Below are 26,126 nucleotides of genomic sequence, written 5' to 3' on the forward strand. Positions count from 1 at the left end.
ATGATAAGGACGAAAATAATTGACGAATTTTTATCAACAAATTCTATAATAAATATACTTGCAATAAAGGATAAAAGAGATGAAAAATGATTGGTTTATTCTTGAAGAATTTTCTAATAAAAAGACATCAATAAATTTGGAGAAAAGAAAAGCCGGAGATATGTATATGGACGATGAAGAAATAAGAATAACGTGGTTCCTCTTTCGCAAGAGTAAAAGAGTATCAAAAAGAGAGGAAAAAGATTGGAGTGAAAGAACGAGAGTACTCTCTGGTGGAAGAGGAAGAGGGAAAGAGAGAGAGAAAGAGAGAGAGGTCAAACGAACGGGGGGAGCAAGGGTCACATACCATTCGAAAGACTCCTCCTCGACGCGTTTCGATCGCGGTTTGCACACGAGTATTAAAACTTTAATCGAATATAGGAACGATTAGCTTCACTTAAGGCTAAACTCCATAGAAAGGTAAGAAATAAAAAAAGAGAAGGATAGGAAGGGAGGGAGGGGCAGAGAGATGAAGGAAAAGAAAAGAAGAAAAAAAAGAAAAAAGAGAAAAAAGGCCCATGCCACGAGGCTTAATAAGCTAGCACGCACATTATTATATCAATCGTCCGTGTTTAGACACTACCGACGACGAGTGATTAGAGTATGGTCTTATCAGCGTGAGCGTGCACGGGGTACTGAACCACGGAACGGTGCCGGCCCCTCTTCCTCGTATTTCCTCACCAGTGGAGGGACAGACAGGTGCCCCAGCTTCTGTCTCTGTTAGTTCACTCGCTTATTCACTCATTCTATCTTTCTTTCTTTCTTTCTTACTCACTCAGTTACTCCTTCCATACCACCTTCTCCTTCTTCTGCTTCTTCTTACTCCTTCCTTTACTTACTTCTCAAGCATTACGATTCAGTCCACTGACTTAACGACCTAGGGCCAGACCAACTACGCTTTCCCCTTTTCGGCTTTCTTATCCTCCTTCATCTTCTTTTTCTTCTTCTTCTTCTTCTTCTTCTTCTTCTTCTTCTTCTTCCTCCTCCTCCTCCTCCTCCTCCTCCTCCTCCTCCTCCTCCTATACTGATTACCGGGATTAATACCTGTCTGATGGTAGACCTTCGTAGTACAGGTGTACTGTGTACTCATTTTTTGGTAAGATCAAAGGTCTTCGGATATACTTACGTTATTTAGTTCCTTATTTCTATTCTTTCCGAAAAGTATTAATATCTGTCTGATGCTTCATTTAGTTTATTGTAGTTTTCATTTAAATAAAGAAGAATTGTATCGCATTGATTTGTTGTAATAAAAGGTACGGTAAAGAATAACGAATTGCAAAAAAAGTAATTCGATAAATTGAAGATACATCTTGTTTTTGAAAAGAAATCCTTAATGAAAACAACACAGTACAAAATGGAATACAAATTGCTGCAAATTTTTTTAAAAATATTTGTTGATATGATCACACAATAAGTAATATCGAAATCTTTATTATACAACATTATGTAAGAATATAATATAAATATAATATAAAATACAATAAAAATGCAGTAAAAGATAGAGTAAAAAGTTATTGCATAAATATAGTAGAAAATTGAATTTAAAAAATGAAAGTTACCTACTGAGCATGCGTGCGCACTCGCACGAATGTACACGACAAAGACCGAACTATTACGAGCGAGCGCGAGAGAGTCAGCGTATCATAGTGGGAGAGGGAGAGAGATAAAGAATAGAGAATAGAAACATGGCGTTGACGGGTACTGTTCTTACGAGACGAGCCGTTTCGTTCTCGCGAAATTATCGACATGTCGTGCGTGCGTACAACTCGTGGCGTGGTGGTGACGATAGCCTTAAGAAGCTGAGAACCGGCATTGGAATACTCGCAGCCGGTTCACTGATACTTATTCTGACGGAGAAATACTCAAGAGTCAATGTGGTGCACGCCTTGAAATCACGAAAGGTGCGTTAGTACAGTCCACTTTAAAAGTTATATCTATATATATGCATATGTCAGTGCACATGTATACAAATCGAAGTATTGACATATACTCTTTAGTAATGTTACTAAGTTTCCTCGAAATATAGGTCATGTTTTCATTACAAACAATGTTTACTTATTGGTTGACCTATATTCTACTGTATTGTTAGTAAGTTTCGTCGAAATGTAGGTCATGTTTTCATTACAAACAATGTTTTTTATTGGTTGACCTATATTCTTCCGTATTGTTAGTAAGTTTCTTCGAAATGTAGATTATGTTTTGATTTAAATGTGACACTGTGGAGAGATTTTCTAAAACTTTAAATGAACTTAAAGTTAAAATAAAATGTTCTTATCGACATTATTATAACTTCCTAAAGTTTGATTAAGCGCTTCGATTTAAGATACATTGTATATATGTAAGAGAGAGAGAGAGAGAGAGAGAGAGAGAGAGAGAGAGAGAGAGAGAGAGAGAGAGAGAGAGAGAGAGAGAGAGAGAGAGAGAGAGAGAGAGAGAGAGAGAGAGAGAGAAAGAGAAATAGATAAAACAAATAAAGAAAACTTTGTAAAAGAATGTATTTTTATGCGGACTTATTTTTATTTGATATTTTTCATATTTCCTAACAATTTAGTCGAAAGAAAAATATTTCAAAGTTATCGATATTGTAATAATATGTTAAATTTTTATGAGAGATCTTTGATTTTGTTAATGAGTGTAAAAAGCAAAAAGAATAAAAAAAGAGAGAGAGAGAGAGAGAAAAAAAAGATAAAGAAAACTTGACACATATGGTCTATTTCCTTATAAATTCAACGATTATCATCTAACTCGCATAACTTAGAAAACACGATAATGATAAGAAGGCTACTCGACCTTTTATCATACTTTTTTATAACATCCAATCATTTGTCATCGTAATCTGCTAAGAACGTGTCTCTCCCAATTGCCTATCTTCTTTCTTTCTTTTTCTTATTGCTTAGTAAATTGTACAGAGAAAAGAGGATGTACAAGTTTTAGTTATGCGATGTGTCTACTAATCTATGCGCACGCATACTAGATCTATAAATAAATTTGTATAAACATAAATACTAATTCGTTACATATATATACATATACATATTTATTTAAATATATTACTCCTATGCGTGCATATCTAACACGCATATAAGTATACGTATATTGGTTTGTCTTAAAAATTTCTTTTCTTTTTTTTTAGGTAAGCTTACAGTGCACCATTTGTCATTTTTTATTCTATTACATATTTTTCTTATAATTTATAATTCATTGATAAAACATTTTTGGATATAAGTAGGATAAACTTTATTGATTCAACGCAGTCTCATTAAGGTATGATACAATTTTAGGACTAACTGTATATATTTAATACGTAGTTCTATCTTAGTCATTCGCTATCTTATATGCGTGGGTGGTTGCAATGTGGTAAGAACGATTGGTATTGGAAAAATAGAAAGAAAGATGCATGGTTATTGGAAAGTACGACAAAGACGGTAACATTGCTCTGAATATTAATACATACACTGGTATGTATATAGTTAAGTATATATATATATATATATATATATACATACATTAGAATGAATAATGAGCATAGAATACAAATGTTATCTATTCTAAACTCGTTCGACTAGTGCTGTCGAAAAACGTTGACGTTATTATATCTCTTTATGTACATATATTCTTACATATATTCTGCAAACTTATATTACGTTTTATTTACATTCTAACAGACTTATTGGCCTTGTGATAAGAATATGTATAAATGTGTGTATACATATAGGGAAATAAATGAATATATGATGAAGAATTTGTTCCAAATGAGAAGAACAAGAATTGAGAAATGCGAGAGATTTGTTTGAATTTATTCAAAGATTTTAATTAAAAATTGGCATATATGTATTGGGTGTAGATATGAATTGGACTGAACATAAACGATATGCAACTTAGCACCTATGCCTCAAACTGATATTCCATAGATCCAAATGGATTTAATCATGGTTTCATAGATTTGCAATTAACTGTTCGTGTTCAATTAGAATTTTCTACTTAGATATTATAGAATAAAAAAATTGTCCTGATTATATTTCTATCAATAGAATTTTTCTTTCCTGCATATGTACTATCAACTATAATTTATTATCCAGAAAATAGATGCGTGAAAAGCGATTAAAATCGGAATAGCAATGTTCAAGAAGAGTTTCTTTTCGATCGATGAATTTAATACCAGCGTGTTACAACTTCATCGTATACTTGAACATATTATCTCTCATATGGTAGATTATCAAGGATATTTATCACGGCTTCTTTGAAATATTATAGAATATTTCCAGGTTGAAGGGTATCATCGATTTCAAATATTATTAAAAAAAAGTTACAAAAGTAAAGGGGAAAGGGGAAAAGAAAAAAGAAAAAAATGAAAAATCATACGTTTCAGGATCGTTTCTTTACGAAACTTATAATCATTTGCAAAAGTATAAATATCCTGAGGAATAATCCACGTGATAGATAGAAACGGAAACGTTTACTAAGCGCTACCATGAAAAAGACTGAAACATTGGCCTGGTCATTTTAACCGGACGTATACACGCACACAATGATAATAGAAAAAAAAATTAACAGATAAAATAAAATAAAATAAATAAAATTGGAGATGCGCCTTCCTTGGAATGTACTTGATCATATACATAAATATGTATGTACATGTACGTTGTTAGTTATTTTATATAATGTTCGCAATCTATGGGAATTGTAGTTGATCATGATCGAACGATCGCGCTCAGATTTTCATGTACGATAGGAAAAAGGGGTTGAGATTACAGTACCGACAAAGACTTGGAATAAAAGTTAGAAGAACAAAAATATGAAATATCAAGATCAAGGATGGAGAGATCGAGGGTATAATAAATCATGGAAAGGAACGTCAAATTATATCATCCAGAGGTAGGCATGAAGCGCAATCGATATCGAGTAAAAAATCTGCTACAATTTTTTATTCATCTTACTTTCTTTTATTCTTTTTTGGGATTGATTAACACACACCAGTTACAATCCAGTAAATACCATAATCGTGTGGTTATGGGTACATAGTTAAATATATGCAGTGACAGAGATCTTAGAACAAATCGTAATACAAAGTACTTAAGTTAAGATCTATAATTATCTTTAATAAACGTTTTCCGTCATTGGTAACTATAGGAAAATATTGCTATCGTAAATTATATATTTATGCTCATAGGGTATTCTGGAATTTACCGGAGGATCAACAGGTATTCCACAAGTGGAAATAAGAATGTTATTTGCGTTCACAGCACAGTCAAACAGTTAATTCTTTGGCTTCTTCCTTTCAAATAATTAAATGTCCAATAATTAAAGTGTGGTTGACAAATTCTAGATCCACGATTTGCAATACTTGTAAGAAAAATGATTTACTATTGATCAGTTCGATAAATTGACTTTTAAGACACCCTGTATAATAGTACTACACGTGTCGTTGACGATGAAAAATAAAGAAACGTAGAGATAATGAGATTAAAACGTATATTGATAATGTATATATATATGTGGATATGTGTATTTGTATGTATCATAATAAAGTAGCTACGTAACATATGTAGATAAAAAGTGTATCTATAGTTTTTGATTAAGTCAGACGTGGGCAGATCCGAAAATCTAGTTTCGAGAAAAACAGGAAATACGCGATTAAAAAAGTTCGGATTTTGTTGAAAAAGAATTTGAAAGTTAAATTTATATAAATGAACTTTCACTCGCGTGGAATGAATGGTACTTGAACGTTTGGTAATTAATTATGTTTTATGTAATTTAGATATAGGTAGTTGTATTATGATAGATTATAATTTCTCGTTAAACAGGGTAAGTATAAATTAGGAATGGAATAAAATAAAATATTGGTAAAAAAAAAAAAAAAAAAAGGACAGGAGTGGTTCGGTTGTACAATACATTACGCGTTATTACGAGACGTGGTCCAGCATTATCAGCTCGCATTACGTATGCAGAGGCATGTTTGACGAGCGGCTAAGGTAACTAATGGGTTGGATCCTCCTACTAGCAAATCCCCATCGACACTGTCTACAACAAGCTTCTCTTCTCCCGAGGCCACTTTTCGACTCTCATGGGGGCCTTTCGGACCCATTATGCTAACCTTCTTCGACTACGAAGAAGTGACTTGAATGAGTGAGTGAAAGAAAGAAAAGGTGGTCGGGCCACGCTTCGGCACCCCGTCCTTTGGTACCATCACTTTGGTACCATCACTTTGGTACCATCACTTTGGTACCATCACTTTGGTACCCTCGATAATTCCAACGCGAGAGAGTGATCGATCGTTCGAGTACACCTTCTTACCTATTATCGAGGATAAACGATAAATCAGATTCAACTTAACTGTTCGTTCTTCCAACACGAATTATCAAATATAATCTTACGTTTCTTTTTCTCTCTCTCTCTCTCTCTCTCTCTCTCTCTCTCTCTCTCACACGCTCCTATGCTTTTCGAAAATATGTTCTTTCTACGTAGCTTTCAATTATTATCATCTACGACTTATTTAATGACTTAATCATTTATTTGATAATGGCTATCTTTAAACGCTAAGAAATTCATTTAATGTTAGTTATGTTGATTTCTAGTGACTCTAGATAAGAAAAGGATTAGGAGATATTGTTAATTACATTATAATGTATTTTTCTTTGGACAAAATTTTGATATACAATGTTTTTAATAGAATAACAATATATTTTAAATAAAACAATTATGAAATTTTGTATGAAAATGAAGTTGAAAGTGTTATAAATGAAAAAGTTAACAAGTTTAAATAAAAAGTTAATAAAGTAAGTCATAAAGTATAGACGGGTAAGGATAATGAATTCCCATGGCTGTTAATCTGTCATGAAGTTCCATTTCTTCTGCAATATTTAGTAGTTCTTCACTACGTAATTGCAGCATTTTCCATAATACACGTTGAATCATTCGATTTCTTAAACCGTTAGAAAATTGTATTTTTATGGTCGCGTCTATAAAACGGGTAGGAAAATTGCAACTAATACAGATATATTTAAGCGTATTAAAATAGCTCACTAGTGATTCACCCTCTTTTTGTTTTCGGTTTCGGAATGTTATTCTAGACAACTCGAATTGTTCAACATCTTTGAAGGTATCTAGTAATATATGTGTAAGATCTTGGTACGATGAGTTGCTTAGCTCGGTAAGAGTTATGCATCTTCTTTTCTCAATTTCGGTTAAAACATAAGGTTCAATCATTTTTAATAAGAAAGGCACTTTCATGTCATGCGGAAGCTCAACTATACGTATTATGCTATTCAATTTCATCTCCCAAGCCATAAATTCTATGTAACTTGGATCGAACTTAATTATTAATCCAGCAGCTTCAGATACAAATGATTCCAAATGTTTTATAACAGGACCCTTCATTGTGTCGAATATATTTCTAAAATAAATAGAAAATTATTCGTTAGATCTTTTGTCTTTCACTTTAAGCAACGAACACTATGTTATTATCTCGTATGTAAGATAGAGATTTTTCGTGTAATTATTAAAATACCTTATCTCGTTGATTAAGAAGAACACGAGCACGAGCACGAGCACGAGCACGAGGAAGTTGCACGTTTGATAATTCTTCGTTAAACGATGTATCACTTAGGATTCCCAAATAAAAATCGAAGGAACTCGCGAACAACTTAACTTGAGCAACTTGAACAACTCTTAAACGTGAACAAATAATTTCTCGGCAAGAACGACTGTTAGCTTCGATGGACAAGACAGTAATAAGGAAAAGCTTATTGGGAAGAGCCTTTTATAGGATTCTAGGTTCAGGAGTGGGGAAAAGAATTGAATGACTTTTGGATAGAGAGTGATCCATTCGATGAAACCCTTGAAAACAATATGTATTCATTGTGAAAAAGAGAAAGTTCGAAGGGAAGGTTCGAAGGGAAGGTTCGAAGGGAAGGTTCGAAGGGAAAGTTCCAAACTCTTGACCCCGAAGACACGTGCATTGCTGATGAATAATAAAGGTACCAAAAGGTTTCTATTTTTTCTGTCCCTTTACCGTAAAAAGTATCGAAAGGGGACATTGTCCTTTGGAAAAGCCAATTGTTGATCTTCCTTTTGTCGCTATTGACAATTACGATTGAACAAAAATTAAATGATATTTCAATCCTCAGGTATAAAGTTTCTAATTCAGGAATGCGAAGAATTTAGACAATAATAAAATATTTTCCCTTAAGGGTTTACGACCGTGCAAGAGTCCTTCCATATTTTCCAAGCTCAAAGTTTTTTTGATTTTTCCAAGGAAAATGTTGTCTTTTTTTTGCTGGAATGTCTGTTTGAAAAGAAAAGGAATTATAAGAGTAACCTTAAAATATCAAGATGCTTCTCATGTATTAATTTATTTACGGATACAATGAATGTATTCAAATGTTTTGTTATTTTTCATTTCTTTCATCGAAATGATCGAAAGATAATTGTCTTTCTTTTGATTTGTTAAATATGTGCACAAAGGATGACTCATAATAGTAATAATACTTTCGAAACTAAACGTCTCTCGAGCTCCCGCGTCCATTTGCGTGCAGGAAAGAAAGGAAAAAACAAATTCAGCATCGTGAAATTATCGCTTTCGAGGACCTCTGTTATTAGTCGATTTCAAAAGTTTCCGCGTGTGCCGAGAAAAAGAAATTCCATTCTCAATTTCTCCGTTCGGCTTATTTTTTTCCCAACGCATTCCTCCTTTTTCGTTTGACCTTTCGAACTTTTTCCGAAAATCAAAGAAATGCCGCGCGAACGCCACGCCACTTAAAGTCCAAAATATTCACAGGTAACTTAATAAAAAAATAACGAAACGAAAGGAGTTTCCGTTATACAGGGTAGACCAAACGTTTCCTTCGACAATCTTGTACTTTCGGTCCACCCTATGGGCCAAAATTCAAATTTCCAAAAAAAAAAAAAAAAGAGAGAGTAATTGATTTATAAGATCGCGTAGCAACTTTTACCCGGTCCTATAACGTCTGAAAGAAAAGCACCAAAAGGTCATTATTTATCGCACGTACGTAAGTGTTGCAGCGATCTAAGGAGGGCGAAGGCAAATACAAAGAACAAAATGAAAAAGGAGAGAGAAAGAGAAAGAGAAGATGGCCAAAGGGCTATTCTTAAATCATAGTCCCTGGAAATATTCAATTACAGCCCGGCATTGTTTCGTCGCTGATGCATAGCCTGGTAACACGTGATCCGGCACACAACTCCCTATATGTATTTATGCGCTTAGGGTGGTATTGGGCCATTAGCGAGCTAATAGCTACCCGTTCCAAAGCATCCCACGCACTCGCGCTAATTTCACGCTGCTACGGACCACAGCGTTAATTAATTTAGACGAATCGCCCGAATCTCCGTCTCATTTGCATTAACTCATCGAGAGACAACCTATACCAAGACCCTACTTATTTCACACTTCAACATTTTCCTTTCAATTTTCTTCTTAATAAAACGTCAGTCTTTTTCGTTTGTTTTTTTCGTCAGAGAGAGATTTTGTGTAGATTAAACTATACTTAAATAGATATCATTGAAGTTATCAAGCGAATAGGCTACCGTCGTGTTTTACGTTGAAGGACGCTATAAACTCGAAGGTACATGGTTTAAATGTCCGAAGGAACATATACGTATACGGTGTCGGAGAGACAAGCTTGGAAATCGAATTGGTTGTTACTTTTCCAAATCGAGTAACATCCATCGTATCTCTTACAAACAAACATCTTATTTAACGCTGCAATATATTTTCATTCTTACATTGGTATATGTACTGTGGCTACTCTCCTATACAAAAGTGCATAGAAATTAATTCATGTATAACGTGTATTCTACACAACGTCGGAAACATCTAAATTGTCAAATCATTTAGAGATTTAAAATAAGAAATTACTTTTCTACAAATCCAATAGATTAATATGGAAATACACAGAGACATGCGGACCCTCCCTACAATCATACACACGCACACGACACGAGCGATCGGCTTGATGAAGCGAGCGAATAGAATGCAAGTATAAAGCATTTTTTTATAAATCCGATTGACTATTTAAAAGAACAAAAGATAGAGATTTTCCGTATAACGACACGTCTGTCTCAACCACCCCCACCAAGCTCGCCTTTGTATGCGGGGTGGTATGGTGGTTAGGGGGTGCCTGTGCCCGAGGATGTATTCTTTTCAATAATAGCATTTGGTCGGAAGGCGCTTTGCATTGATAACAATACCGAGAAATTACTACCAATGACTGATTAACATATACAATGTATCTCCTACGCGTGTATATGTACGTGTATTGAGATAGAGATCGAATCTTTCGCGTGGCCACAAATCACCGGGGACCCACTTTTTTCTATGCCTTTTTTCTATGCCTTTTTTCTATGCCTCTTTTCTACAAACTCCAGTAACTGTTATCGTCCCTCGGAAGGATAGATAAAGAAAAAAAGGATGAGATAGAGAGAGAAAAAGATGCAATCATTTATTCCCGATCTTCCACGATCGAACGATCTGATAGCAAAAGTTGCTACAAGATTCCGTCAACCTAAGAATACCTACACACGTGTATATTTTTCTGTGTGTGTGTGTGTGTGTAATTGAATAACTGTCTCCAAGAAAAGAACCCTAACACTTTCACCGATACAAATGCACGGTACAACGCATCTATAAACCATTAACAATGCACGTATGCGCGGGTACAGGGTGATTTATTTTACTGCATCATTTAAATTTCCTCTAAATTGTTTGTGACATCAACAAATATTTCATACGAAAGTCGCATGATATCAATGAGTTGAAAAACGAATATTTATCGAAATTTTGTACAACAAAGGAAGGATCGTTGTTGATTGCAACTATTGTGCAAATGAGCGTAAAACAAAATAAAAATAAAGTAGATGTAAATTAATAATTAGGTCATTTAACATTTTATATCGCACAGAAATTCTGTTGGTATAACAAACAGTTTAGGTGTAATTTATGTAGCGCAGTTGGATGAATCATCCTGTATGCGTGTCCTTGTCAGATTGAAAAAAAAAGGACATTTTGGAATTTAGCCTTAAATCGTTAAAAGACCACTGTCGTGTCCTTTGAACTAAAGATTCGAAAGAAAATGTACCATAACTTTAAACTACTACTATTACTACTACAACTACAACTACGACAACGCGATAGAACTGTGAAGATATCGATTTTATCGCTCCCGTGTTCTAACCCGAGCTAGAAGTGTGTGTAATATGTGAGAATGTATGCGAGAAGGACGAATAGAGATTCGTGATCATGCGAGTTCATCGAGGCCACCCTTAAATTATGGCTGTTAGGACCACCCAGCTATCAATCGGACTCTTGCTTTCTTTTCTTTTCTCTTCTTTTCTTTTCTCTTCTTTTCTTTTATTTTCTTTTATTTTCTTTTCTTTTCACTTCTTTTCTTTTCTTTTCTCTTCTTTTTTGTCCCTTTCGTTTGGTTTAGTTTGTTAAGCAATAAGTAATAAAGTAAGGATACTTTATTCGTCCCTTAAGGGCTTTCTCTATCTTTCTCTCTTGGACTCTCGCTTGGACTCTCGTTTGGTCTCTCTTTCTCCGTTGTGCATATTATAAGAACACGACGCGAACGATGTCAAGCCCCTTAAAACGCTATTTATTACTTTTAGACTGGCATCAATTTTATTCTTCGTCTTTGAAAATAAATCTTCATTAATGTTTAGATTTCAATTTTACGATTAAAGTTATTGTTCATTAAGCGTTAGACGATGTGCATAAGATAATTGGATCATGTTATTCATTTACAATGATTTTAATATTGAAACATATTTGATCTAACTGCAGTAGAGGGTGGTCTTCTATAATTTGCAAATTTATATATATATATATATAGGAGCTCATTGAAATATCTACTATATCTGATATATAATATATTATGTTATCGTTGCATTATTTGCATTGGAAATGAAAAAAAAAAAAAGTAAATTTACCCCTGGTGGGACTCGAACCCACAATCCCCGGTTTAGGAGACCGATGCCTTATCCATTAGGCCACAGGGGCTCTTGTGATAACGTTTTATCTACTATTCCTGTAATTCAACCCTTAAAGTGAAAAACTGATTGCATGAACAATTATCTGTTACTAGGAACCCTGTGTTGATACGATATTAAATCGATAACTTGGAAGGTACGATTTGAGCAACCTTACCCTACTATAATCCCATAAAATATTGTACCCTTTTTATTAGCACCTCGTATACAACACGTTTAAAGTCACCCTACTCTTTATTCGTTCAAATAAAATTACAGATCAGTATGCAACTACGAGAAATAAACGTTCCCCCGTTTCCTCTCCTCCCCCGTAATTAGCCACCCTTTGATTTGTACACACGCAACATTTTATCGAGTAAAATTCTCGTTGAGCATTACAAGTCGATCGAATGATTGCGACATGAAACATGTCATTCAAATACGAAGATATTCCCCATGGATTAAATTCTACCAACTAGATTCGCATTTATACTCGTCGTACTCGTTATCCGATTTCAATTATCTCGAGTAATCTGGGCGCCGGTGTGTATGTATACGTATGCGATCTTCTACCTCAGCAGTTAAGTACTATGGTGATCCGTAATCATGGGGCCATGCATACCAAACATTATGCAGGTAGGGTTGGTATACCTTTAAGGAACGCAAAGGAGTCTTCCAAGATAGATAAGGAAAGATTAATAAAGATGGATAAATAGAGAGAGGGAGAGAGAAAGAATATGAGCGAGGGGAGGGGAAGTATCCGTAATATGTAAGTTGCTCTATACTGCAGGTGATCCTATTTACGTGCTATAGATGATTTTGCATTTTACTGCATATCTTGTATGGGTAAATAGTTCACAGTTTTGTCTTTTTGTTGGGGAAATTTCTATTTTTCCTACGGATACGGAAAAATAAATATTAAAAGTATACTCGAATGGAAATACTCTTATGGCATCTGTAATGATAGAAATGATTTGACTTTCATTTTTGTTAATTTATATTAAAATGTATTATACGTATCATATGATTGTGTTTTAACATAATATATCCTTTGATCTATCCACTAGGAAAGTATACTTAAATGCACACGTATATATTAAGAAGAATGATAATATTTATAAATGATGCGCATAATAATTTAGCTTGTTAATCTGTTGTACGTGTAAAAGAGCACATAACTATTACGATGAAAATATATGTAAAAGTATCTATATAGGTATATAGGTACTCATTACAATTTCGCGTCGTATTATATCTTACGTATGCCAGTACCAAACTATACCTGTAAACGCTCCGTATGATTTCGCATCACATTATGTCTTTCACATATAAGTACGTACACGTATAAGAAAAAGAGATCATTTCTGTGGCGGGCGAATATTAACACTTCACGCATCTCGTTATTCAAATTGGATTTTATAAATCTGTTGCGCTCCTGGCGGGTGTCTGCGACGATCGTGCCGGTGCGAACAGCAATTGGACAGGTGCGAATGATATGATTCTCTCCGGCAAGATTTCTTTAATCTTTCTCTCTTTCTTTCTCTCTTGCAGCATCCAGAAAATGAAGAACGTTAAATGATTATACGGTTCAACGAGAAGCCGATTCCTCTCTCGTCTCGTCTCGTTCTCGCACCTCGCGATACGAGGTATAATATCGTCGAACGATCTTTAAGTGCTCGCTTATTTTCTTTTTTTTTACCTTTTTTCCCTTTTTTTTTTTTTTTTCATTTCCAATGCAAATAATGCAACGATAACATAATATATTATATATCAGATATAGTAGATATTTCAATGAGCTCCTATATATNTTCAACGAGAAGCCGATTCCTCTCTCGTCTCGTCTCGTTCTCGCACCTCGCGATACGAGGTATAATATCGTCGAACGATCTTTAAGTGCTCGCTTTTTTTTTTTTTTTTTACCTTTTTTCCCTTTTTTTTTTTTTTTTTAGTTCATTCGTCTCTTTTACCGTTTCTCACAATCAGTTTCTCTCATTTTATTTGTATTATTTCATTTGTTTTTTGTTGATTAGAAGGAAGAAGGGTAGTTTCTCGTATAGATTGGAACCTGGTAAGAACTTGGAAAGATCGATTTAATTAGTTATCGCGTCCATCCAATCGTAACGAGTTCTTCAACTTATGAGAACATAAATCATTACGTATGATTAGAATTGCAATCTTCGAGAATGATTGCACCTATGTACTCTTAGACTTTGTGTGTGTGTGTGTGTGTGTGTGGATTACATTTCTAAGAATATTATTTAAAGATTTATATACATACTTATGTTATTAATTGTACGCGCGTATGCGTTCCTAAGAGGAGGAGGAGGGGGGCGGCAGGGTTGAAGGTGTAATGATTTCTATTTAAAGAAAGTGCGATTCCAATCGATAGTAATTGCAGTCAAGTATATCTAGGATTTATTTTTGTTCATCTAGAGAGAATCTTGTCTAATTTATTATTATAAGAAGAGATATAAGAGAAAAGTAAAAATATTAGTAATAGTAATAGATGTAAAGACAAGATTTGGGAGGGAAGGTACTACTACGACTAGAGGAGTAGTAGCGCGACAAGAGGGGCAAAAAAAAAGAAAAGAAAAAGAAAAAGAAAAAGAAAAAAAAAGAAACGGTCACACTTAGCATAATGTTCACCGCGCCTGTCATTACGTCGGCCGCTAACATGCCGGCCTAACACCCTTCCAGGTCCAGTAGGCACGCAAAGGATGTGCCAACAGTGAGCTCTCTCAGGTTCGTTTCACCGAAGGATATCGAAGAGGAAGAAAGGAAGGAAAGAAGAAGGAAGGAACCTGTCCGGAATATTGATCGAACGAGATTCTACTTAAAACGAAAACGGGGAACTTTCTTATCCTCCATCTTTCTCTCTTCTTTACATTTTATTTTATTTCATTTTATTTCATTTTATTTTATATTTATATTTTTCTTTTACATATAAATATTCTTTTTCTTTTTTATCGGTTTCTTCTCCTCCTGCCTTTATACACTTTCTTTCTTAGGATAAATTCAAGCGTGATTCGTAAAAGAGATCACGACACGTTCAACCCCCCCACACACACGCACACACACACGCACACAGATATTATATACTGGAGTAAAATTTTTTGACATCGTCGAGCACTCCGAGAAGATTAATGTCTCCCTACGTGATGCTGTAAGCGTTTTGCCTGCATAATGAGATACATAGCGTGAATATATATATATATATACAGGATGTCCCAAAAGATCATAAACAAATTCTATATAAGCATAAAGTTAATGAGGTCAAGTGGGGATCGGCGAAGTAAATTCTTGCAAAATAATTTGAATCGTATAGTTTTGAGATACCCTGTATATACGATACCAATTAAAAAGATCGCAGAAAGAAAATAAGATAGCAGGAAGAAAAATTGTATTAAGAGCGGCGGGAAATTTGAAATGATTCGACACGATTATTTGCGGATATTCCATGTTGGTACGTGAAACGTGAATGTATCTCGATATTTTCTTGATTTTTATTTTGATTTTTATTTTCAAAAAGATATGTAGTTCGAGAATACTACGAGCATAGTCTATAAATCTCCCGGATGTCTCTCGCGTTAACTGAGGTGAAGAAACGAAACAAGGACAAAGAAAGAAAGAAAGAAAGAAAAAAAGAGAGAGAGAGAGAGAGAGAGAGAGAGAGAGAGAGAGAGAGAGAGAGAAAGATATAGATAGAGGCAACCCAGAACAGGATTTACGAGTATACCACAAACATAAATTCATTCTCGCGGAAATATCCTCGTTCGCAAGATCACCCGAATCGTTTCTTTATTGACGTATTGCCGAATCCCATAGAAACAAAAAAAAAAAGAAGAGTAACCCTTTAAAAATTCAAGCCCAAGATATATACAATGGTTATACATATACCGTGTGTTTGCATGAAAATAAGATTTTATTTGTCAACGATGTTCAATCTACAAGAAAATGACAAGTATAATATTTATTTTTTACTTTACTTATTGTGTTGAATCAAGTTATGTATCAGATAAAAGTGCTACTACTATCTAGTACTACTAGTAAAACTAGTTAAACTATTAGTTCTAGATAAAAGTTATACTATCTAGCACTAATAGCATAGTACCGTGTAAATAATCATTTTTGTCTGAATATAATAAATATATAAAAATATATATGTAATATTTATTTTCGATTAATTAAATGTATTATTTTCAAATGAACACATCGTATGCATAAATGGTGACTCCGAAAAATATAATTTCAATCGCATTAGTGAAAAAAGAGTTGAGACACCCTGTACACTACATAAAGGAAATATCTTTCGTAATAAATTGGACCTATGTTTGGTCAAGCAAAATTGACCTCGAAGAGGGATTAACAAAGAATTCCTCGTAAGCGGCATTTCGAAAAGGTTACTTTGAATTTTCTAATTTCAACGGATCGCAAATCTTCTTTCTATCTATCTATCTATTCATCTATCTATCTTTTTCTCTCACTCAGTATTACGAGTCCCCATTCAAAATGTCAGCTCGAGGCGATAAAAAGGTTCCGATGTATTATAGTTAACACCGTAGAAGAACAACAAATGGAGATTTCGAGAACGAATCGAGTATGGTCTTCGTGAAAAATGACGTTTCTCGAATCTACCTACGTACCTCGAAATATTCCTATTCGTTAAAAATCATTATTAATACGTCATCTTTGAAGATCTAATCTTTTCCATAATGAATCTTGTCAAGAATTAGAACGAAATCGAAAAATAGATGTTACAAGTATTTTATTTAACAAAAATTTTAATTAAAAAAATAAAAAAAAGAAATGAATTCGAACGAATGTTCGTAATCGTGTAAGTTCGTGCGTGTCCCATGGCATAAGGAAAAAAAAGTGACCTTGAAGAAAAGAATGGTAAAAAGGATGTCAAAGTGTAGGCGCGCACTGGTTGCTCTCTCCCCTATTCTCTTGTAACACAAGTGACATCTTTATTCGCGTGAATTTTGTCAAACAGGAGGAGACTCTCTGAATAAAAGATGCGTCTCTCTCTCTCTCTCTCTCTCTCTCTCTCTCTCTCTCTCTCTCTTACGAGTTATTTCAAAATCGTGACATTTATTTTGTCGCGATCCTTAAACGTCATAAAATACAATTTCAAAGATCTGATAAGGAAGGTAATGTAAAAACGAATGTTACGGCGCCTACCAGATAATTGCATGCAGTTGCAAAACTTTTCTAATAGAAAAATTCATTTCCGAGGTATGTACCTTCTTCTCGGGTGGATAAATAGATATAGAAATGTGTATAAACTGTTGGTAGGATCTTGGTAACAATTACGATTTAACGGCGTATAATTTAATTACACGTTTTAGCGCGAAGATGAGCTACAGAAGGCCGTGAAACTAACGATGAGGGAAAGAAGATTTATAAAGTTTGCATCGGTCGAGTATGATGGACAACTCTATATGACTCCGCAAGATTTCCTCGACAGCGTCGTTGAATCCGAACCCAGACGTGAGTGTGGTGTACACGTGCACAAAAACATACAAACATATTTAACTATAATTTATCTTAATAATCATCCGATCTTAATAGCGATGCATCAAATAAATCGACTGTAATATTTTCATCAAAATTGATCGGACGATTAATAAAACATTACACGGATCATTTCATTTTATCAAACATAAATTAATGTCTAATGCATTTAATAAAAAAAAAAAGACAAAATAAACGAGCTATCTTGGATCATTTTTCTCCTCGATACGACTGTCGGGCTTTCTTTTATATTTATTTTTGTTTAAGGGGGGGATTTTAAAAAGTCAAGTTCATGGGAATGTTAAGAATACGAAAGAAAGAGCAAATTTAGAGTGGAATTCGTTAAAATAAATATTGAATGAGAATTTGTGAGATAGGGTTGATAGATTTTGGATGAACAAGGTTTGTCGTTAAATCGTCAATCCTCGAATCTTTTGATCTTTAACGAAAATAAAATCACAGATGAGGTCGTCCTTAATAAGAGGAAGAAGAAGAAATATAAAGTGTTGTTTTTTCAGCGAGATTGAAGAGACGAGTGTTGTCGGATAAGGAATTAGAAGTGATGGGAAACGCCATACCTTCGCTACGCCATGGAAGTCCGCACATGTTTCGAGGTTTGAGAGACAAGGGTAAGATGAATATCTGAATTAGATTTCTATATAGATACATTCATGTATAAACCGTATATGTACATACAAGGCCAGATTGTAATGTCAAAACATTTGATTGACTTTACAAACTTTTTCTATTCAGCAAAATAAATTTCTCGAGTAATTAAATCATAGGAACTTGAACTAAAAAACTAAATCAAATAAAGGGAGAGAGAAGAAATAAGAAAGAAAGTGTAAGTAATACTGGAACTAAACTGAAAGAACTATCTTAGGAGGATTTTCGCGTTCGGCTCACGTTTGTCACGCTAATGGAAATGCAAATAGTCACGAGGAGCAAGGATGGGATATAAAAGGGGGTTGGAAAGGGGGTTGGAAAGGGGGTTGGAAAGGGGAACCAGTCTCACACCTCCCTTCGATATAACGAGTTTCTTGCATCTTTGTTTGTTTCTCTTTTTCTTTCTCTATCTTTCGTGTGCGTGCACGTGTGCGTGCACGCATGCGTGTCACGAGCCAGAAATTCCTTTGGCAGATAAACGAGTTCGAGTTGCGGGATAGATACTGCTTTGAAGATATCCACCTTGGTATAATCGTAAACGATTATAAACTACTATAAACGACTCGAAAGATTGAACCCCACGTAAAAGATTGCAAAAGATTGTAAATACGTAAACGTATGCAACAAAAGTATCGGCAAGTATGGCTAAATGTCTTCTAGATAAAGGGTACCTGCTTCCTTATCGTAACCTAACAGAAACCGATTCATAGCGTTCCCATTAAATTATTCCTCGTAATGACCGTGCCATTAGCACTCATTTTATCAATACGATCTAAACCTACCTAAATAACCTACCTAAATAACCTACCTAAATAACCTACCTAAATCGTCTAATAATTATATCGACCTGTTAAACTATGAAATAAATCGTAATTATTATGTCATTAAGCACGAAAGTAATCGAAAGTTTCATAGTTAATGACTTAATATTGGATTGCCAACTAACTAGTTTTTCTTCAAATAAACACCCTCGCTTAGTTGAAAACCCGAAAAATTGGCACACGTTTTTCATTTATTTCAATAATTTCTTTTTATATATATATTTAAGTAAGTACAATACTTATTCATACAAAGAGATAGAGAGATAGGAGGAATGGTGGAGGAGGGTTATAGTAAAGGAAGGTTGTCTTTCGACCAGGTCGACTTTCACTCATATCTTCTGATGGGACCCGCCTTCCTTCCTTCCTTTTCTAATCCTAAAAAAGATTTTATGGGGTGGTTATGGACGTGTGAAACGGTACGGTTTGCTTTACCTATAAGTTTGGATCGTTAGTATAGTAACGTGGGACGAATAAAAGGTTTACCGACACACACACACACACACACACATATGCTTGAGGATATCAAAAAGACTTAGAAGATGCTCGTGGATTGTAGTATTATGTTCTAAATTATTGTGAAGGCTATTACGTTATATCAAATGGAAACGAAATTTCCGAAAAAAATACCTTTAAACTTATGAGGTGTGTCTAATCTGTTTTATACACATTTTTTTCTTAGGAATTTGATTGAAATTTATTCCCGATATATAGATACAATTAAGAATTTTAATTTAGGTATAATTACTTATCTTTTATAATAAATCTATGTGGGATTAAGCCGATAATGAATTACTATGATTACTGTACAACGAATGCCATTGAAATCATTGAAACTCGTCATTTGAATATATTCGAATCGTATCCGAAATTGAAAATATTAATGTCGTGATATTTTCTATTATTAGTTATACGATCAAATTAATTGTTTCAATTTTTTCTCGAATAATAAGTCAACTTGCACGCGCGCGCGCGTGTGTCGTTTTATTAGAAGAATCATTTAGAATGTAATAACATTAATTACAAGCCTTTTTTCTCGTTTTCAGGTATAATTTCTTACACGGAGTACCTGTTTCTTCTATCCATTCTGACAAGTAAGTTCAACGTTAATACATTGCTCGTTCGATACCAATTTAGTCAAGAAAATTATACGTCTCGATATTGCATACATGCTTTCCATAGAAAAACCTACATGAGTATATATACAGAGTGTCCCAAACTTAGACGATCAAACGACAAAGATTTAAACATATCGTCTACAAAGAAAAGACTATGAAATTTATTTGATCGTCTAATTTTGGAACACCCTGTATACATTTGGATATACGCGATAGGTCGCGTATAAAGTGTTACAAAGTTATTTTATCATTTTTCCACTTATGTTAATAATAAAAGAGGTACACGTACGCGTGTATAACACGCACGGATATACAGGGTGGTACAAATCAAATCTTACAACCTGTCTTCTCAAAATCTAAGAAAAATATCAACTTTTTTTGTTGACAATAATAAGACAATACCACTGCTGATCTTTTATGAGAATAAATTTGTTTAACGCGTTTATTTATGAAATATGAACAAATGAATACGAGCAAATGAATTCCATTGAAAAGTAAACAAAATGAAATGTAATCGATGCAATTGAGCCACCTTGTATACGTGTGTGCATACGAATATACTTTGTATTATTATTAAGTGAGAAAGTGAGAAAGAGAGAAAGGTAGAAATTAAGTAGAAGAAAATGATGTGTTCATCTATCTTCGAAGATCTTACAAAGAAACTATTCCTCTCTCTCTCTCTCTCTCTCTCTCTCTCTCTCGGTCTCTTTCACCGATAACACTTGTGCTCATCTCATTTTGAAAATGATGACATCCAGGGAGAAACGCGAGTGCAAGTGTGTTGTGTGCATTCACGTTAGTCATCTTTCTTATTTAAGAAGATATCTCAAGTTGCAAACTTCCCTGTAGTTATTATGTCGGTTAACGACGTCTATATTATAAACTTTTCACTGTCGGAGATAGGGGGACGAAGAAGATGATACATAGATCAATTACTTTTTTTCATATATATATATATATATTAAAACAAACAAAAAGATCAACGCGAAGAATTATCTCGCAACATTTGCGGAAGTATTATATGCGTTCTATCTATCCTTGGTGGTCCAAAAGACAGATAAGTGTATGTTGTATTCAATTTTTGTTTTTATTATCATTTCATCTATATACGGGGTGTTTCAACTAAATCATAACTTACAACGTGTGTTGAACCTAACACGTGACAGGGAATTGACAAGTTTTCAGTCTAACATGAATTATGCTGGTCAATATGACGATCCCAATGTATTATACACCTACAACTGTATAGACTTTTTAAAAAATTCAAAATATTCATTTGATGATTTATTCAAAATAATTCAAATAAAATAAAATGCAGCTAACGATGTAATTCAAATAATTTCGTTCTATACGCATACGAATCCAAATTCTTTTTCTTCTTCTTTCTTCTTCTTCTTCTTCTTCTTCTTCTTATTATTATTATTATTATTATTATTATTATTATTATTATTATTATTATTANTTATTATTATTATTATTATTATTATTATTATTATTATTATTATTATTATTATTATTATTATTATTATTATTATTGTTATTATTATTGCTTTTCTTATGATCAATTTCTTGCAGAGCCAAAAACTGGTTTTCACATTGCTTTCAACATGTTCGATACCGATGGCAACGAACGTGTGGATAAGACAGAGTTCCTCGTGGTAAGAATTATCTAAAGAATTTCTTATCGTTAATTATACATATTTCGAATGATTACGAAATTATTATCTTATAAATAAGAAGAAAATGTGACACTATAAATGATCGTATCTAATAAATTCCGAAGCAAAAGCTTATCTCTATTAATAAATTTTTAAATATTCCTACATGTCATTTATAAATTTTCATAAAACATTCGTAATCTTAATGATTCGGATAGAAACAAACCTTGTTAATAAAAATATGAATTAATGGATAAATATAACAGTTTTTAATAAATGTTACATATAATTACGCGTTAGACAACGCACATAATTCAAAAATGATACAATCATTTTTAGTATGTCTTTACCATATTCAATTATATTCCAATGAAATATCTGTTAAATGTGTTGATTTTTTTCTGCATGTTAAATGCGTGTGCGTTTGTGTTCATGTAGAATTATATTAAATCATGGTTTTAGAGCAACTTAGGGTAAGATTTAATCATGATTCTTTGCCTTTGATATGAATGTTACTGAAAAAATGTAGATAGGCTCGTAGATAGAATCCTCGTCGTCGTCAAACGAAAATTTTAGTTGAACAGGAAAAATGAAGGAACTGAAAAATACTGTTTCTTTTTTTTTTTTTKTTTAATTGGTAAATATACAGTCCGGACATGACTTATGATTAAAAGAAAAATTGTCATCTAAAATTTTCGCAGATTCGACGATTGTTGGGTGGAAGCTTGAAGAAACGTGATCTAGACGAAACGACGAAACGTGCAGTGAGTTTTGACGATAAAAAATCTCAAATTTTAACAAAGAAAAAAAAAGAATCGAAGCAAAGCTACTTACTAACCCATATTAACTAAATACATAGGACGTGTTTATTTGACTCATTGGCGTTCAATTATATTTATTTTTAATCAGTATTATTTCTAGCGATTATTATTACTTACGTCATTATTGTTTTCATTTCAAAATGTCAGTTGCAACAAATACTGACACCGAATGAAGAAAATGCAGCAACTATTAAACTTCGTAATGCAAATGAACGAACAAACAAGAACGATACTTTCGTCCCTGGCTCTTATGTAAGTCCGTACTGGTGATGTTTCTTTTTAAAAATGGAACTAAATTTAATCACCGTGTTTTATATTTTTATTCTAACAATTTGTCTTGAATTTATAAAAAAAAAAAAAAAACAAAAAAAAAAGATAAGGGCCGATAGAAAAAGAAAAGCAAAGTATCTATTTTGAAGACGAATCACATTTCAATCGACACGTTTCATAAAACGACTAATTTAATAAAAAGTGTATAATCAAATTCTTTTTACATGCTTTCCCTAAGATGCTTAGTTAACATAGTTATAGACTTTAATGGTAACATATATGTTTATCTTTAACAATCAAAATGAAAAACCGAAAATCAGTCATTGCTAGTTCTTCCTCGGCATTCTTATCTACGGAAATAAGGCTTTTTCCCGAGTTTTTCATATTCTATAAAATATGAAAGTATTATGTTACATAACTTTGAAAAATTGTAAGAATTGTTGAATTACCGCTTCGTCGGAAGGTGCTTTTCGTAGATAAGAATGCCGAGGAAGAATTAGCAATGATTGATTTTCGGCTTTGACGACAATACATATACATTTGAATGTTGAAAATGCATGATATGACGCAGATGGAAAAAGTCTTTAGTCATGCATGGAGAGGACGTCATGGTATTGAAACGAAAGACGAGTTGGAACATTTGAATCAACGTCAAACAAGTCCTGAAGAAATCCAAGGACAATTCATTAATGATGATCAGGTATTGAAAGAAATAAACCATTGTGTTGAAAATAAATCAACTACTTTTGAAATCAATCTTTTATGAAATCGATAGTTTGTTAATTGTTCATCGTCGGACGTGAATCCAGAAATGAATTTATTTCTATCCTGAATAAAAGAATCTAAATAAACTGATATAATAGGGCCTACAACGACGTCATGCAGTGGACACAACCTTGATGATACATTTCTTTGGTAAAGATGGTAACTATGAATTAAAATACGACGATTTCCGTCGTTTTATGGAAAATCTGCAACACGAGGTATTAGAATTGGAATTTCATGAATTTAGTAAAGGTCATGACACGATAAACGAATTGGACTTTGCTAAAATTCTTCTAAGATACACTCAATTGGATGTCGAAGAGTAAGATGATGGCTTTTAATGACATTTACTTCATATTTTCATTTTCATTCCCTATCTATGTAATATCGAAATATGCGAATAAATATGTTGTTACAGATTTGACAAATATTTGGATAGAATGATGGATCGATCCAATTTGAACATCGGTATTACTTTCGACGAATTTAGACGTTTCTATCAATTTTTAAATAATTTGGATGATTTTTCAATAGCCATGCAAATGTATACTCTCGCAGATCATCCGATTTCTAAAGGTAGACATCGAAATTAATTAATTTCGATAGAAAATAAAAGACGATTTTTTGTTCGTTAAATCGATACTTCATCGATACTTCATCGATACTTCATCGATACTTCATCGATACTATTGGATGATTTGTATTTTTAGATGAATTTCAACGAGCTGTTAAAATATGTACCGGTGCTGTACTTTCTTCGCATATTTTGGATACCGTCTTTGCATTATTTGACGACGATGGTGATGGACAATTGTCCTATAAAGAATTCATAGCGATTATGAAAGATCGGCTTAAAAGAGGATTTAAGGTATAAACAAAACAATAAATTATATGCTCCTTTTCTTTTTTATAATCCTATCATTTGTAATTCCTCAATTCTTCCTATAAAAGTCTTCTCTCATATACGTATGAGACTCCTGTAATTTGATTAAAAATTCGCTCAAGTACGCTAAGCATGACGGGACAACGTCCACTAGGGGCACCCTTTTTCTTCATCTTCCTAAACTTTTCTAATAACTTTTTCATGCTCTTACAGCTGGATTCCTATTGGACGTAGATATTAATTATAACAAAAATAAAAATAATAAATTATTAAATATTCTATAGAAAATTATCAAAATCGAACTAATTTATTCGATTGTACAAGACACATTAAATAATGAATATATAATTGACAAATTATTTATCCCAGCAAAATAATAAATATAAATATATAAATGGAAGCACACATATTTCAATGAATTTAAGGAAATCTGATGAAAAAATGTCTTTACTTTCGTCCAATATAATAAAATCCAGTTTTGTAAAAAGGCTAACACGATATAACTATAATTTTTATTCCTTCTTCGTAGTCTCAGCCACGAACCGAAGGTCGCGAGGCATTTAAATATTGCGTGAAACAAGAAATGAAAGCACCTTGAAGTTTAAAGCATCGATTCTTAAAAAAATACAGCGCGCATATTTCTCTAAAAGAAACAAAAATTACAATATTGTGCCTATATTAAACCAAGAAAAAAAGAACAAGAAAGACAACCATAAAACAGTATTCTCATATTCTACTTGCTTCTGTTAATCTAATATAATTTAAATAAGGAACTTACCAAAAAATATCTGCGTTATTGTATTGAAATTTTTTTAAATGAAATATTATATATATATATATATATATATATATTTATTATTATAAGTTAATTTATCGATTTTTGTATTAACATGTTGGTGATAATATTACTTATACAAAATATTCGCAAATAAATAAATGCCTTTGTCAAGTATTCACGAACCATTGTTTTTTCTTATTGTTAGTTCACGAAACTACTTGCATCCATGCTTGATCATGCTTGACTATCCTGATTCCCTCGTTCTGCGTATTTAAGTATACATACAGGGTGTCCCAGAATTTTACGAAATGATGAAGATTCATCCACAAGTTTCAATTTTCAATAAATATATACATAAATGAAAAATTAATGAATCCTTTTTGGATGGTATTTTGTTTTGCACGAAAATGTAATTGCAAAAAGAAGACCAACTTTCGGGAATGCATCAAAAATGCATTTACCATTATCCCTACTCATGCAAGAATTAATTCAACGGATGAGAACAAAAATTCTGACTACCAAAAACAATATGAACTTTCTTGACTTACTTGACCTAATTAATAAATTTGGTCTTGACCTTTTGGGACACCCTGTATATATGAATTGTGATTCTTCTTGGTTTATATATCGTACACGAAATCTAGTCAGACGTTTTAGTTGAAAGAAGCCGACCAAAATGAATAAATTCCAACGTACGCCTTCAATGTACATTGCACAGAGTTTTCTGTGAAGAAGTCCAGTTTATTTTACTTGACGAATAATTGAGAGTAATTTTAATCCATGTTAACTGATTCGTTCAAATAATATTTCT

The 26,126-nt window shown here is 33.2% G+C and overlaps 1 protein-coding gene and 1 non-coding gene across 4 annotated transcripts; one reads left to right on the forward strand and one right to left on the reverse strand.

Moving 5' to 3' along the window:
• Positions 1–1,681: 1,681 nt before the first annotated feature.
• Positions 1,682–25,354, forward strand: LOC106790652 (calcium uptake protein 3, mitochondrial). Of its 3 annotated transcripts, XM_014755717.1 has the most exons (12): positions 1,682–1,940; positions 17,373–17,514; positions 18,057–18,167; positions 20,069–20,116; positions 21,716–21,798; positions 22,500–22,562; positions 22,767–22,871; positions 23,461–23,589; positions 23,753–23,976; positions 24,073–24,230; positions 24,365–24,522; positions 25,067–25,354. In XM_014755717.1, the coding sequence occupies exons 1-12, from the start codon at positions 1,725–1,727 to the stop codon at positions 25,133–25,135; spliced, it is 1,506 nt and encodes a 501-aa protein (XP_014611203.1). In that variant the 5' UTR covers positions 1,682–1,724; the 3' UTR covers positions 25,136–25,354. The 3 variants fall into 3 exon arrangements, with proteins under 3 accessions (XP_014611203.1, XP_014611204.1, XP_014611205.1); XM_014755718.1 differs by lacking the exon at positions 22,767–22,871 and having other exon boundaries at positions 25,067–25,353; XM_014755719.1 differs by lacking the exons at positions 22,500–22,562; positions 22,767–22,871 and having other exon boundaries at positions 25,067–25,353.
• Trnar-ccu lies at positions 11,983–12,055 on the reverse strand. The gene has a single exon. It is a non-coding gene; the product is annotated as a tRNA-Arg (tRNA).
• Positions 25,355–26,126: the final 772 nt, after the last annotated feature.

The sequence above is a fragment of the Polistes canadensis genome, unplaced genomic scaffold (assembly GCF_001313835.1).
Source record: "Polistes canadensis isolate GaletaPanama2010 unplaced genomic scaffold, ASM131383v1 scaffold_252, whole genome shotgun sequence".
In the NCBI taxonomy this organism is placed as follows: domain Eukaryota; kingdom Metazoa; phylum Arthropoda; class Insecta; order Hymenoptera; family Vespidae; genus Polistes; species Polistes canadensis.

Excerpts from the sequence above, each read along its gene's own strand:
- LOC106790652 (XM_014755717.1), top strand. The coding sequence starts at position 1,725 with ATGGCGTTGACGGGTACTGTTCTTACGAGACGAGCCGTTTCGTTCTCG. Across the intron at positions 22,872-23,460 it reads CTTTCGTCCCTGGCTCTTAT|ATGGAAAAAGTCTTTAGTCA; the intron begins GTAAGTCCGTAC and ends GATATGACGCAG. Across the intron at positions 23,977-24,072 it reads ACTCAATTGGATGTCGAAGA|ATTTGACAAATATTTGGATA; the intron begins GTAAGATGATGG and ends ATGTTGTTACAG.